Source organism: Myotis lucifugus, unplaced genomic scaffold (assembly GCF_000147115.1).
Source record: "Myotis lucifugus unplaced genomic scaffold, Myoluc2.0 scaffold_3, whole genome shotgun sequence".
Classification (NCBI taxonomy): domain Eukaryota; kingdom Metazoa; phylum Chordata; class Mammalia; order Chiroptera; family Vespertilionidae; genus Myotis; species Myotis lucifugus.
The window spans coordinates 6,421,685-6,437,981 of NW_005871051.1; the positions used below are offsets into that span (position 1 = coordinate 6,421,685).

General features: G+C 38.1%; 1 protein-coding gene across 2 annotated transcripts in view; it reads right to left on the reverse strand.

Moving 5' to 3' along the window:
- TRAK2 (trafficking kinesin protein 2) overlaps window positions 1-16,297 on the reverse strand; it is a 54,019-nt gene that overhangs the window by 5,351 nt on the left and 32,371 nt on the right. For both annotated transcript variants that reach the window (XM_006082405.3, XM_023760236.1), the window contains 12 exons: window positions 15,678-15,754; window positions 14,062-14,178; window positions 12,862-13,071; window positions 12,198-12,276; window positions 10,407-10,537; window positions 9,459-9,533; window positions 8,277-8,411; window positions 7,468-7,547; window positions 6,435-6,638; window positions 4,205-4,503; window positions 2,527-2,793; window positions 681-801 (listed from right to left, as the gene is read on the reverse strand). In XM_006082405.3, the coding sequence (XP_006082467.1) occupies window positions 681-801; window positions 2,527-2,793; window positions 4,205-4,503; window positions 6,435-6,638; window positions 7,468-7,547; window positions 8,277-8,411; window positions 9,459-9,533; window positions 10,407-10,537; window positions 12,198-12,276; window positions 12,862-13,071; window positions 14,062-14,178; window positions 15,678-15,754 (1,795 nt within the window). The remainder of the gene's footprint in view (window positions 1-680; window positions 802-2,526; window positions 2,794-4,204; window positions 4,504-6,434; window positions 6,639-7,467; window positions 7,548-8,276; window positions 8,412-9,458; window positions 9,534-10,406; window positions 10,538-12,197; window positions 12,277-12,861; window positions 13,072-14,061; window positions 14,179-15,677; window positions 15,755-16,297) is intronic.

Here is a 16,297-nt window from a genome sequence, read left to right on the forward strand (position 1 = left end):
CCATATGGGTAATGAATCAATCAATCATGCCTACACACTGAAGCTTCAAAACAAAATCTGAGACGGGCGAGCTTCCCTGGTTGGCAATACTCTGAGTGCACTATCACACATCAATGCCAAGGAAGTAACGAATCCCAAGGACAAGGGAAGCTTTACAAATGGAACCCTTCCAGACTCTGGTCTATGCATCTCTTCCTTTGGCTAATTTTAATCTGTATCCTGTCCCTGTAATAAATAGTCACCATAAGCATAAGAGCTTTCAGTGAAGTCCTGGGTCCTGTTAGCAAATTATCAAACCAGGGAGTGGTTCTGGGAACCCCCTGAACTTGCAGGTGGTGTCAGAAGTGAGGGTACTCTGGTGTGGAGAGGACTGGTCCCCTCAACTCTTGCAGTTTGGCTAACTGTGGGTAGAGTCCCAGATGGGCCATTTACAACCTGTCTGCCCTTGGATCAGCCATATGAACTTTCTATGCCTCATTTTCTATATTTACACGACACTCACTTGCCCTGCCTACTTAAAAGACTTACAATGACCAAATGAGAAAATACAATATTCTAAAGACATATCATCACAGAACATTAATTAAAATTCTGGGAATTAAAATGAAAGAAATTTTTAAAATAAATTCATGAAAACATAGTTGAGGAAAGACGTCAGGCCTCAAACTGCCCAGACCTACCTGGGAGTAACCTGAGTGACATCGGAGGGGTGTAATATCCTACAGGTGGTGAAGGTGAATGTCAAGTTTGTGCATGACAGACACTTTCCTGGGTTTGAGGCTGCAACTGAAGCAGAGATTTCTAGGGATTCAAACACAACATTGAAAGACCAGGTTAATAATGGAAAAAGTTCATTAATACTTATTTATAATACAAGTGTCATTTGTACAAAAATCCCCAAACCTGGAAATAAAAAATATATATAAATATTGTAATTAGTACTGACTGGTTTGTATATAGCTGAATCCTTTAATACTTTAAAACTGTAATTTAAAAGGATTAAAAATAGCTTAGAAACAAGACAAAAAGAAACTCTGAAAATTTTTTTTAAATAACCAATAAGCAAGATCTAGTCATTCAATCTTTCTAGTCAAACTATCTATTCCAGTTCTCAAAGTGTGGTTTACAGACGTTGTGGGAGTCCACTTTCATAGCAATGCTAAGACACTATCTGCCTTTTCGACTGGGGTGGCATTTGCACTGTTATCTACTCATAGCATTTTAAAAAAGCCAGATTCACATAAGCATGTCCTTGATGAAGCAGCAAAAATTATTTATTAAATCTTGACTTGAATCTTTTTAATATTCTGTGTGATGAAATGGGAAGTAATCATTAAGCATTCTGCTGCATACCAACATACCAGAGGAAAAGCGCATGTGCAATGAGTTGTAATTTTTTCATGGGACATCATTTTTACTTGAAAGAACAACAAGTAGGCAAACTACAGTAATTCAGACTTGGATAACTGGCAGAAATTTTCTTGAAAATGACTGTCGTGAACCTGTCTATTCAAGAAAAATAGCTGACAATATTTGCGGTCACTGACAAAATTTGAGCTTTCGAATGAAAATGAGATTTTGGAAAACTTGAGAGCTTGAAAGCTTCCTAATACTAAAAGACTCATCTGATGAGACAGGTGGTGATATTTATGTGATTTTAATATATTACATAATGAAATGTGTCAACATTTGGAGGATCTGCATAACTCAGTGAACCAATATCCTCTGAATGACCAATGCATGATGCAAAAAATCATGCATAAGGAAAAATGCATTCAAAGTGTAGGACACACCAATAGATTTTAATGTAACGAAGTATAAAAGTTCACTGATAGGTTTCAGATACCATATTGCTACAAACCTTGAACTACCGCTTATCAAATTTTGGTGTAAAATCAAAGAATATCTGCAAATACCTGTAGAGGCTTTTAAATTCTCTTTCCTTTTCCAACTACATATATGTGTGAGGCTGCATTTTTTTTGCACTCTTCAACCAAAACAACAAAATATAATAAACTAAATGTGAACACTGATATGAGAATTTATCTTCTATTAAACCATAAATAAGAGATTTGCAAAATTATAAAACAAAACCATTCTTCCCACTACTTAAAATGTAGCTATTTTTCATAAAATATATTGTTAACATGTAATTATTTTTAAATTAGTTAATACTTTTATAATTTCTCAGTTTTCATTTCTAATATGGTAATTATCAATAGATAAAACCCACAGAGACAAGCTCTCTGGAATTCTCATTGATTTTTAAGAGTATAAAGAGGTCCTGAGCCCAAAATGTTTGTAAGCCAGTGACTGAATTGATCTCTCTCTCTCCCCAAATCTAATTATGTTGGCTGGCTAAGATAAAGTAGAATTAGAAGGGCCACTAAATGCTATAGGTTTTTATTATATTATGTTACAAGACTAAGTACACTACAGTGAAACTGAAATAGAGGTAGTCAGCTGACCGTAAGTAAGTCAGGATGCAAAGTTACTAGACTATATTCAACCAAGCACTCTCCTCACCTGTAACTGGACCACCTGCTGAAGTAACGGGCGGTAGAAAGATTCCTGTTACTGGCTTGGGATCTGTAGGTTTCTGTTCCACTTGAAGAGGTTGCTGGACCTGAAAAGTGATCCCTTCTTCTTCATCCTCTTCTAAATCTGAGAGGTGATAGACGGCATCCTTGGGCAACTGGGTAAAGCCTTTAGTGATGACACCGGGTCGTGAGTCAAGAATGGTTCCTAAGTTTGGCTGAGCAAGCTGCTGCCAGTGGTGCAGAGTTTGTGATCCTGAATATGCAGGACAAAAACAAAAAGGCATGTTGTAAATTTCTCACAAATAATAAATCTTGAAGCAGAAGCTAAAATTACATGTGTAAAGAAAAAGAACGACTTATTTGATCTTAATATTTGGTAAAATTTGCATATTAAAGTCCTCTGTGGAAAAATAACAAGTTGCTGAAGATACAAATAATAACCTCTCTATTTCAAAAGTTAACTTTAAAAAGGATATCTAAAGGCAACGGACCTAAATAAATACTTTTCGAAAGAGGACATAAGAAAGGCCAAGAGACATATGAAAACATGGTCAAAGTCACTAATCAACCAAGAGATGCAAATCAAAACAACAATGCGGTGCCATCTCACACCTGCCAGAATGGCTATCATCAACAAATCAACAAACAACAAGTGCTGGCGAGGATGTGGAGAAAAAGGAACCCTCCTGCCCTGCTGGTGGGAATGCAGACTGGTGCAACCACTGTGGAGAACATTATGGAGTTTCCTCAAAAAACTAAAAATAGAACTCCCACTTGACCCAGTGATCCCACTTCTAGGAATATATCCCAAGAAACCAGAAACACCAATCAGAAAGGATATATGCACCCCTATGTTCATAGCGGCACAATTTACAATATATCCCCCTGGTTCCTGTCTATGAGTCCTGGTGAATGATTACCCCAAGCATTTGCATAACATGCCATGTCTAATTATGACACTACAGTCATTTCATCCTAAAAATGGCAACTCTGACAAATGTGTGCATTGATCATTAGTGAATAAAACTGACATATAGAACCTTTGAGTTTGAGGGGGTTCTCATAGGTTTCCTACTAAAATTTTTTTCTAACACAGACTCTCTTATGATAATAAGAGAATCATTTGAAGACTGTCAATTTTCTATAAAACAAGTAATTTATTTCTAATTCAAGTTCTATCTTAGGAGAGAACAGTAACAACTAAAATTAACAGAACTGAAAAAGAAAAATAGAGGGACATATACCTCTAAGTAGATGATATTCCTGGGTAAAGAACTCTTTTTTGAAAAGAAAAGTAGAGATGAAATATTACATCTAGATTATTTTTACTTATCATATATCCCATTTATCTTACCATAAAAATTACCATCAACAGTATTCCTTAGGAAAGGACAAGAAAAGATTAATCTTCCTCCACCACATTTATATTAAAAAAAATAACCAGTGAAAATGAAACTAAAGGCTGATGACCTGGAGCATGCAGATCTCTTCATTCATTTCCCACAAAGCACTACAAAGCACTGTCACCCAAACAGTGGTATTTAGGGACAAAAAAGACATCTTCTGCACACAGTGCTCTTACCATGACAATACAAATCGCAACCTAGGACAAGGAAAGGCCAACAAGGAACACGGCTTAAAAATGGCCTTTACTGACTTATTACCTTCAAGGGGCTTGACAATTTGTAATTTTTCAGGCATAAAACACCGAAGGCAGCTGGTACTGCTGAAGTCCGTGGTCTCTGACTGGTCAGTGCAGAGAGAGGCAAGGCTCTCGGTGGGGGTGCCACAGCCACTAACCCCTTCTTTCTGGTCAGCCAGGACCTGGATCTTCCGCTCCCATTCTTCGGCAAAGAACTGCTTCTCACTTAAGTAGTTTTGTCGCCGCAGACTAAGGCGATGCAGTGCTGTAGCCAAATCACTATCTTCAGAGGGTTCTGGTTGATCCAGCTTCTGAACGTTCCTATGGGAAAATCACATTCACTGACTACGTCTGTGAGGGTCACGACCACCACCTAGCCCTCTCCTTTCCGCAATGGTGAATGTTCAAAGACTGATCTTAAAAACACAGTAGTTTCTCTTAGATATCTAGAATACAGAAATAGTAACAACACACCAAAATCATTAGTACTATATATTATTTTTATATATAAAAATAGTGACTTAAGGTAGACAAAAATATACTTAGTTATTATGTTGTGTTTTCTACCCTTTCTACTTCACTTGATATACAAAACTACAGAAATGACCATCTATAAATTCAGTTTAGGTAGTAAGTATAAAAAGTAAATATTATCATATTTCATGAATCTATAATACCACTGATTACAAAAGGCACCATTATTTTATGTCCTACTAAGAAAGAAAAAATGCTACTCCTTAAACTATGAGATGCAAAAAATAAAAAAGTTCAAAAATATTAAAATATGAAAAAAATTGCTTTGGGTCATAGAACTCTCTATGAACATTACAGAATATTTAAAAAGCAAACAACAAGATTTATAAATACATTTTCATAGTTTTATGACACATATTTTTTCACTTTTCACCAATTTTAAAATTAGAGGCATCTTTTTTAAAAAAAAAAAATATATTTTTATTGATTTCTACAGAGAGGAAGGGAGAGAGACAGAGAGTCAGAAACATCGATGAGAGAGAAACATCGATCAGCTGCCTCCTGCACACCCCCTTACTGGGGATGTGCCCACAACCAAGGCACATGCCCTTGACTGGAATCGAACCTGGGAACCCTTCAGTCTTGCAGCCCGACGCCCTATCCAGTCTGCAGGCCGACGCCCTATCCACTGAGCCAAACCGGTCAGGGCTAGAGGCATCTTATAATTGAAATCAAAAGAAAGAGTAGCAAGCTGAGTTGTAGTTGCTCCTGGTACTATGTGTGAATTCACCTAGATCTGTTTGTTCAGTCTTCTAAGGTAAGGTACTATTCACACAAAAAGCTACTGTGGGTGCACAGCATGCTCACTACATACCAGGCAATAAAATAAAAAACCCAGAGTACGGTAACGGTTGCTGCATTAGAGAAGTTTTTTCTCAGGTGCCAAACATCTATCTGTCAAAAACTTTCAGCTGAGCTCTAGCCAGTTTGGCTTAGCGGACCAAAGGGTCCCGGGTTCAATTCCAGTCAAGGGCATGTACTTTGGTTGCAGGCTCCTCCCCGGCCTGGGACCTCGTCAGGGCTCCTGCAGGAGACAACCAATCGATGTGTTTCTCTCACATCGATGTTTCTCTGTCTTTCCCTCTCTCTTCCACTCTCCCTAAAAATCAATGGAAAAATATCCTCCAGTGAGGATTAGTAAAAAAAAAGACACACACAAAAAAACCCAAACAAAAAAAAAGCTTTCAGCTGACTGCCCAGTAATGTTAATTTTCTAGTTATATGTAATTCAATGAACTGAATTACATATTTAGTTCAATGGAAAGTGGGAAAGATATAAGTTTAAACAACTAGGAAATTAAGAGCAAGCTAGTTTTCCTCAATAGGTATTCATACTTACTGTTTATTCTAAAGGCACCAAAGCAGTTGAGATTATGAGCATGGGTTATGAGAAAGGGTCATCTGATACTATGTATAACTGCTAGTGACCAAACACATTAAAACAAATTTGAATTGAACAGGAAGATTTAGACTCAAACTTGATGCATGCTCCATTTTGAATATATTTAATTAAATGTAGCTTTTTCACTCTAAAAAACTTGTTTGCTATCAGTGATCCGTTTTACAAACAATGATATGCGGCATCATTACTGAATGAAAAGGACCGTTCTAGAACTTCCTTGGGACAGCACAGAGCAATGCTGGAATGTGTGCATGTGAATCTGTTATGTCAATGCCACAAGATATGCAGAATCACTGCCACGATCTGTGTTTCTTACCCTGGAACATCCTCCGAGCTGCTTCTCTGGCTCAGGAGGGTTTTTTGCACTGTTTGTTGTAAACCAGATTCAAAAGGTTTTGCTGTCATGATGACACTTGAGCGGTTGGAGCCTGGAATGGATGGGAGAGCTGGGAATGGGACAGTGCAGCCCCGTGTGTCATTGGCAATCCTGACCGTATCAAATACCCGTTTCAGTTGCGCCCTGTCAAAAAAGAAGTATTCATTATCACTCCCTAGTGCTGGGGTGCTTCAGAAAAGAGACATCCTATATAATAAAAGGCTAATATGCAAATAGACCGAATGGCAGAACAACCAAACAACTGGTTGCTATGACATGCGCTGACCATCAGGGGCGCACACAGAACATGACGGGTGTCGGCAGCAGGCGGCAGAGTGCAGACCATGGCGGGCGTTGGCTGTGGCGGGATGGTGGAGCAGGTGAGCAGGGGGCGCCAGACCAAGGCAGGGCACCGGTCACTGTCATGGGACCAGCCTCTGGTAGTTACTGAAAAATCTTTGCTCCCATACTCCACAGTCCTGCCCGGCACTTGCACCTGCTGCCGGTGCCGGCCCCGGCCCCACTCACACCCACTGCTGGCACTGGCCGGTGCCATCAGCTTGTGGAAGCAGCGGCGGCGGGAGCGGGGCTGCCGGCAGACAGGAGGCTGTGGCGGGAGGGGCTGGGCGGGGGCATGGAGGATGGGCCAAGACCCACCCCTGTGCCCACCGCAGCCTCGCAGCCCACAGTTTCTCTCAAGGTGTATGAATTTGTGCACTGGGTCCCTGGTATAGGTATAATTCATTAAAAATAAAGCCATCCTGAAGAGCCTCTAAAGTTGAGGAGAGGTCATGAGAAAATAAAGGTCAGAACACGGGAACTCTCTCACAAATGTGAGTAGTAAGAGGAAAAAATGGAAAAGTAAGCAGATTTACTACTGAATCTCCTTATACCTACCACTCTGGATTGTGGCTTCTTTTAAATTTCCATCCTAACAGTTGAGTAACAGCACACGTATGTGATCTGTACTTACTTTTGTTTAAAGAGAGACGATTCCTCATCCAAACTCAACTTTTTACGCATGGTCCCCTCAATCTCAGATGCCAGAGATTCCTAAGGAAAAGAGTTTGAGATTCCTATAGTAATTACGTAAGAAGCCTGCTGGGAGAAATGGATTGTTCTTAAATTAATTAACAGAGTCTCTAGAATCCAGTACTTTGGTGTTATAAGAAAATACAGAAGAAAAAAAGAGACATTCTGGAAATGTAACTTTTAAACAAGAACCAATTACTTTTTCAGGAAAGCGGTGGCAAAAACCAATATGATAAATACAAAACATTATATATGCAGACACACAAAAATAAAGGATATAAAAGGCTATACACTAAGTTGTTAATAGTGATTCTGTGGAGGGCAATATTTGATGGTATTTAAGAATTTCTTTTGGCTTCTTTTTCTATATTATAAATACATGTACAGTTTTTATAATATATAAAAGTCATTAAAAGAAAAATAAGCAATGGTAAGTGGGTGTAGTGGGCCTAGGGTAAGGATGACCCAAGGTTAAGTAGCTCTACGGTACACAGACCCAAAACTGATTTCCCTGGGGTTCACTTCATATGCATGTTACAATAAATCTGGATGGTCATCTGTTAGAGGAAGGCTAGAATAAATAAGAGTATTAAGGTAAATGTAGATATACAAATTAAGGCCTAAATCAAAGGACAATCCATGTTATCACTTCTTAAGATGCTTTACATTATCAGAAACTAAACTACTTTCAGGACAATCTAATCTTAAACAAGATTCCTTAAATACATAACATCTTTCTCAGTTCCTTACCCCAGAAAAAGCTCCATATGATTGGGAATAGAGGAGAGCAGTAGGGCCAGATCTACTACGAAGTTCCTTTATTTCTTCTTGGGATTCATGTAACATTCCTAGACACTCCATATTCCTGTCTTGTAATTCATGTAACTGAAAGAAAGAATGGTAATTAGTGTATTCTATTATATTCTAACTAGAGGCCCAGTGCACGGATTCGTGCACTGATGGGTTACCTCAGCATGGCCTGTGGGGATTGGGCCAAAACCAACAGTCCAACACTGCCTGCCATTCCCGCTCATCTGGGCCCTGCTGCACCTGCTGCAGGCTTGTGCCCAGTCAGTCCCTATCGGGAGAGGTGAGCCCTGCATCTGGCCCATCAGTCAGCTGAGCGGCGCTTGAGCTGTGGGAGAAACACTGACCACCAGGGGGCAGCTCCTGCGTTGAGCAACTGCCCCCTGGTGGTCAGTGCATGTCATAGCGACCAGTCGATCAGTTGTTCGGTTGCTTAGGCTTTTATAGATATAGATATGACAAGGGGGAGGAAACCTTTGGGATAAGTATTCATTTTATCCAGAGGTCTAAGTTTATGAATATAATTCATTTTGATACAAAGACTCTGGAATAAACTAAGCAAGGAGAATACATATCTATTTCAAACTGCCAGAGTAGAAGTGTCTTGGCCAGAATTATACATAAACATGATTTCTTAAAAATCTGAAATAGCCCTGACCAGTTTGGCTCAGTGGAGAGAGCGTTGGCCTGCAGATTCAAGGGTCCCGGGTTCAATTCCAGTCAGGGGCATGTACCTTGGTTGTGGGCACATCCCCAGTAGGGGGTGTGCAGGAGGCAGCTGATCGATGTTTCTCTCTCATCGATGTTTCTAACTCTCTATCCCTCTCCCTTCCTCTCTGTAAAAAATCAATAAAAAAACAACAACAACTATTGTGGTAGCTAAGGTAAACTGGTAAAAGGGTCACATATTCCTAAAGAATCTTATAAAAGTCAAGGTTTTCCCCATGAATCAATAGGATGTTGCCATGTTATTAGTTTTAGAGAGGTAATTTTTTAGATGCTTTACTTCTTAGCTCTCATCTTGATCCTCTGTTGTTGTTATTTTAAATCTTATTTACAAAGATGAAAGAAGCTAATTCTCCCTCCCCCTCCTGTATCACACAAGATAAAGAAAGATTTCATTACCTCCAATGTCAGTTGTCTTTGGGCATCTTTGGAAGCTTGCAGGTGCAGTCTCAGTTCTTCCTTCTCAATCACATGCTAACAACATATTAAAGAGACATGTGAAGCCTTCCCATATAAAATAGAGGCTACTCTCTTTAAGACATCTTAAGGGCATAGTCTATGTAGAGTTCTCTAAAAAGCTCACCTTCCAAAAGCCAAATAAGAGCAATAACATGGGCAAAATACAAAATCCATAAAGGTGTTCAGAGGACAATGAGCACGAGACAGTAACTCACATCACGCCGTTCTGAGGAAGATCTGACCCATTTTACTGTAACCAACCCCAACATTCTTTTAACATTATTTCTGTAAATGATGACCTGTTAACTAATACATGACCGCAGATAAACAGTCTGCTTGCCTAAGAATTCTAGGAACTAACTTCAAAAGAAGCAGACTCTGACCTTCAGACATTCCAGCTTCGGGAGAACTGCTGACCTTCAACCAGCTATCTGAACAGGCTGTTGGCTTGCTCGGAGAGCTCTCAACCCCTTCATTTTGATTGTTCTGTTGTGTGGTTTTTTCTCTTCCTCCTCCCTCCTTACAAAAACCTCTGCCTGTGTCCAACTGTTAAGACAGTCTTGGTGACAGGAGTCCACCATCTTCTCAGGCAGCTGGCTCTTGAATAAACCTACCTTCCTTCTACCAGCCCGTCTCTAGATTATTGGTTTTTGAGCGGCAGGCAGCAGACCTGGGTTCAGTATCATTTTGAGAGAGAAATAGTGACTTGAAAGTAGTTATTCATGCTTCATGACACAGAGAAGACTAAAACAGTCATCACTTTACGGCACTTTAAAAGTCATCAGTTTACAGGGACCATGTTTATTTTGCTTAATCTAGTACTTAGCACAGTGCATGGTACTAGGTCAGTGCTTAACAAACATCTGTTGAATGAAAGAACGAACTTACCTCTTTAAGTTTGTGCTGAAGATCTACAATTTGAGACAAGAGAGAGGAGATCTCTTCTTGATATCGTATCAGTTCATCACTCTTCCCAGACAATTCCTCAGTCATTTTGGACATCTGAGCATTTGTTTCACCTTAGAAACAAATAAGAATTTTAAAAATTAATAAAACTGAAGGGTAGGGGTTGGCAAACTATGACTGTGCACCAAATCTTGTTTTGTAACAAGCACTGGACTATCACAAATACAATGTTCTTTAACATAAATTTAAAAAATAAAGATTCTTCTGATATAAAAGCTAATCTTAGGAATTGAATATGAGGCAATGATGACTTGTAAAGGCAAGCTAAAGGTTTTGCTTTAATCTTTTTCATTATGAAGAACAAGTAGGTTGAAAAGATATAGGTGAATTACATATCTTTGCAAGTGCCAAGACATAATCTCATTTATGTCTTTGAGAACTCTTCAGGAATGTAAATAAACTCCCACAAACAATGAAAATTAAACTTAAGAAGTCTAACACAGGGACATTTCCAGAATAGAACAGTTACAATCTGTTAAACCTACTGATAAAGCTACTGAGATGCTTCTGTAAGAGAGAGACTTTCTGGGATATGTGGCAAACTGAGTAGAGCCTCTAAAAGCAATTTTTACAGCCTAGCACTCTTGAATGCATATGAAATAGAATCTTTAGACTTCCATTGGGGAAATAAATCTTTATTTCAAATAAAAACTTTGATATCTAAACACAAGTGACAGAACCATGTATCAGTGTCATACAAAACTATTTAATTGACAGAACCCCTATAATATTTCATAGGATGGCAACAAGAAGGAAGGAGGCCTGGATCTGAATTCTTTTTTTTTTTTTAAATATATTTTTTTAATTGATTTTTTACAGAGAGGAAGGGAGAGGGATAGAGAGTTAGAAACATAGATGAGAGAGAAACATCGATCAGCTGCCTCCTGCACACCCCCTACTGGGGATGTGCCCACAACCAAGGTACATGCCCTTGACTGGAATCGAACCTGGGACCCTTCAGTCCGCAGGCCGACGCTCTATCCACTGAGCCAAACCAGTTAGGGCTGAATATGAATTCTTGGGCAAGTAATCACTTCTTTGTTTTTTAAAGTTTAAAAGGTGGGTAATGATAGTGCTGATGGAGAAGATTCAATTTACATTGCTTCTGGTTCTCTAATATTCTGTTACTCTAAGTTACCACATTCTGAGGCCCACAGCCCAAATGAACTGATGTGATGTTACGTTTCTCTTTCAATGTAACAGGCTTTATATTAATAGAGAAATTAAATACTTTCTCTAGTAAAGCTGATCTTTTCCCAACTAACTTATTTTAAAAACTATTTTAGTTAACATTACATCAAACCAAAATATATTCCTTTACAGACACATAGTTGGCACTTAATAAATTACTCACTGAATGTTAGACCAGGCTCTGCCACTGATCTATCGTTTTCTGACTGACAAATCACATTCTCTACAGGACTATTTTCTCATCAACCAAATAAGAGCTCTGGTTTCTTTCATTCTAACATGCTATAACTGATAGAAATATAGATCTTATTCAATGAAGATGGCAATTGAAACAAAGTTATTTCTGAAAAGTATATATGTTATTTTATTTAGAGTTGTACGTTAATGTGATATTCCAAGATCTTCAGTAATTATTTAAGTGTTTCTTGAGATGTTTCTACTGAAACCTTCGATCTAACTTCTGAGTTGGAGATATCCTATCAAAGAACTGCCCAAAGGCAAACAGAATATGTTAATACTTACGAAGTTCTTTAACACAGTCACTGACAAGCTGTTGCTCCTTCTCTTCATAGCTAATAGTTTCTGTCTTTATGTGACAAGCCTTCAAGAAAAAAAATAGTGATATCTTCTAATTATTTTACAGTATTTACTAAAAAAAATTCTCATTTGAACATAAAAGTTGATCACTTACAAAGGAAAACAACAACAACTCATAAACCTTTATCTACCATAAAATAAAGGTACGGAAAAGGATGTTTCAAACATCTCCCTCATTCTCTCTGAGTCTCTGTAAATGCCTCCTCATCCCTCCAGCCCCTCCCCCTGCTGCCATGCATTTCTGCCTGGCTAATCCCTAGCCTCAGCTAAAATATCACTCCCTTAAGTAGGACTTCTCTGATTCCCCCCTCCATCACACAAGCTCACAGAACCTTGTAATTTTCCATCATAAACTCCACAAGGTACATATTCTATGCTGTGGCTTTTTCATCTGTCAACTTGCTATTATCCACTTCTCAGTGGGATCTAAGAAACAAGGGAAGGAAAATAAATACGAGCGTCTTGACTGCACTCCCTAATTAGAATGTCAACAGCAAATCCTTAGTTATGCCACATTTCATCTCAACTCTACCTGGGTTTAAACCTACAACCTTTAAGTTAACAAAACTGGGAACTGGGTTGAATGTACCTTGGACCGAAGAGCCATATTCTCTTCCTCCAGTTCCTTGAGCTTTTCTTGTAGCATGTCCAACTGTAGCAAGCCCTGAGATAAGTTGAAGGACTCATTAAACCGAAGAGGTGTAGAACAGCTGGAATCGGTCTCACTCTCTTCCGAAGCAATGGAGACAATTCGAAGTAACTCATCTTTCTTGGATAGCTCATGCTGCAGTTGATTGACCTGCACAGCAAAAAAGCTAGATTTATAAGATGTCCTTTATTTTGTATTATTTAATATAATATATGTAATATAACTTCTAATTCATTGAGCAATTATTCCTCATCATAAAACAAAATAATGTAATTAGCTGCTAGATTTACTCAGTAAAGTAGCAAGTGCTAAAAAGAAAATAATAAACCTCAGATACTTCCCAAACTATAATTAACGCAACAAATATAGCTTTTTCTATACTAGATGAGAAGGAAAGTCAATTTTTACATTCTATATAATAGAAATATAGGAGGAAATTTTTCACAGTTGAAAACAAAACAAAACTGAAGGAACTTCAAACTATAAGAATGGATCCCTACTTTCAAATTCTTATCCTAAAGGTTTGTACTTTTAAGCTGTATAACTCTGCATGATCTCCTAACTTTAGTTCTAGGAAATATATTCAACATAAAGGCTCAAATGTTATTAAATATAATGCATTTATAAAATGTAAGTAAAACTAGATAAAAATAACAAATTACAGAAAACTTGAAATTTAACCATTCAAATTAATAATAAAGCAGTTCTCACTAAAAATATTCACTGCTTAGGAATAAATAAATTTTCAAAATGTCTTTTCCTTTTCCTTTTGTTTGGGTTTTTGACTGAAGATACTTCATTTGGGTATCTATTATTTGGGGCTGAATTTTTTTAAAACTAAAGTTAAAGATGACACACAAAGTTTACACAAAGGGGCGAGGAAAAAAGCGTTAGAATTTAAGTACTACATGCACTGAATATAGGCTTTTATATGGACCAAGGCAGACTCACACAAGCACTCCTCTGTACGGTATTTTTCATTTCTCTACTGGTTAGTTCAATGATTACCAACAAAGTCCACATGTACTGGTGTTATTTATCTACTTATTGTCATCAATTCAGGGACACCCAGGAAAATAAATTCCTCCACAGCCCAAGACCTAAATACTTCACGCTGCAAATACTTGATCAAAGACTTACTTGGTCAAAAGCTTGTCCCAACTGCTCCTCCAGGGCTTCATTCTGCTCAGCCAACACATGATTTCGCTTTAAGAGAGCTTGTCCAATGCGAGCAGCTAGTTCCAGATCACGATCCCTCTGTTAAAATACAAAAACACTTTTCTTTGAGCAACAACATTACATGGTAGTTTAGAGTTTTGCAGTCAATTTTGCTAAATAAACACAAAAAGCAACATTCTAGAAAGTATTTTAACACCCAGATACCAGATAAACACAGGGCCTGGCACACAGGTGATGTTTACAATATGTTGGTCAAATGGATGACCACCACAGTTATAAATGCAAGAGGGCATTTTTTCCCTGATATCAAGTGAAATTTATTGATTAATCAACCCTATTAATTAGGATCCAGCGACCTAACCTTTACACTTACAACTTTGGGGAATTAGAAAATCAATGCAGTCTTCAAAACTGAGGACAGGGCCTGGCACACAATAAAGGCCCAACAAATGCATCTGTCTATCAAGCATGGTAATGACACAGAATTTGGTATTTAAGACATGAGGATCAGGTCGGTATGCTGAAAAGTGTTATTTAGAGCAAAGCTTATATGCCCTGAGAGCCAGAGGCTTAGAGGAAAGCATAATCAAGAGCTCTACTGTCAACTGGTGCAAGAATGATGATGTGAAATAAAGTAGGGGATAAAGGACTGGAAGTTTTGAAGTGCAAGGCTCTGTTTAAAGTGTAGAAAAAAAGAGAGTCAAAGAAGTTGGTGGTAATGATGCAGGCATGCCTACAGAAAAGCCAAGCAAAGCAAGAGTTATTCTTCCTGGGTACATGGTGATAGTTAGAACACAGAAATCTCATCTACATGGTGGTGGTGAGGACTGTATTCTATAGGATGAAAAACTGTCAATATACATATAACTACCTTATATATGAGTATGGGCTCTGCTTACAGTAATCACTATAAATAAAATTAAGCTTCTGCTCTTTTGCTCCATAATACATAACAAGTGGATGGGTTATTTCCAGATTTTCAAGGCCCAGTTATCTCATTGTCAACGTAAGCTAAGTGGCATACACAGAATCATCTTGGGGAGCTGGGGGAGAGGAGAAGGGGTACTTCAAAGAGAAAGACAGTCTTCCATAAGATCAACTGAAACTGAAGTGTAAGGAGACACCTCTATGACTGCCAAGTGGGAAAGGTACACCACACATATTAAAAATGTCATGGACAAAGTGAGCTAAAAAATAGCCCAAACTGAGAGTAAAACTCTGGGAAGATGCTCCAAGCTGCAGGAGTAGATTTGCAAGGGATCTGTCTCTTGAATAGGCAGTTCTGCTCCAGGCTTTTTTTTTAGGACAGGGAGGCCAGCCAGCACCATTGTAATAAAAAGCAAAGCAGACAAACAAAGCCCCCTAAACCTTCTATAATTTCATAACAATTAAGTTCAGAAACTACTCTGCTTTGGAATGCCAGATGGTATGCCAGTTGTTCCAACTGTAACAACCTTATAAATTAACCCAAAACAAAGGCATCATCATTTTTCATTTGATATAAAAACTTGATAGATTACAAATGATCTTTAAGTTTTAGTTTTTTGTACTGGCAAAAGAAAAAGATATATTCCTACCTCTGCTAGGAGATGTGTAACCATGTCGATGTCATTGTAAGTTTTGGTCATCTGCTCCACCCTGTCTGTGCCTAGAACTAAGGTAGGATTTAGAAATAGAAGACAATTTTAGCTATTCATAAGAAACAAAAGATGACAACCACAAACCCAGGCTTTTACAAGCCATTTAAGAGAATAAAAATACATGTGAAAAAAAGAGGAAGGAGATGTTTCATGTGTTAGATAATCTGTAAATAGATTCATTATTACAAACAAACATACATCATACAATAAATTAAGAAAGTATCAAATGATCACAAGGCAGTCACTTCCTATCTCCTCCTTCCTTGGTAAGATTAGAACTTTGGCCCACTCACACTACAGAAAGTGCACTGGGAGAATGTATTAAATCACCAAATGTTTTACATCCTAATCTAAATTGAAGTCACTGAGGGCTAGTTAGTGAGAAGTTATACTGTTACAAAGGAATTCAATTAGAATTCTCTTGTAATTATCTTGAATATCATCACCTATTATTGTGAGTTAATCTCCTATATAATAAAGAGGTAATATGCAAATTAACCCTAACACCCTCACAAGAGTGGCTGCCTATGACCAGGCCAGCAAGGGGATTAGTGAGG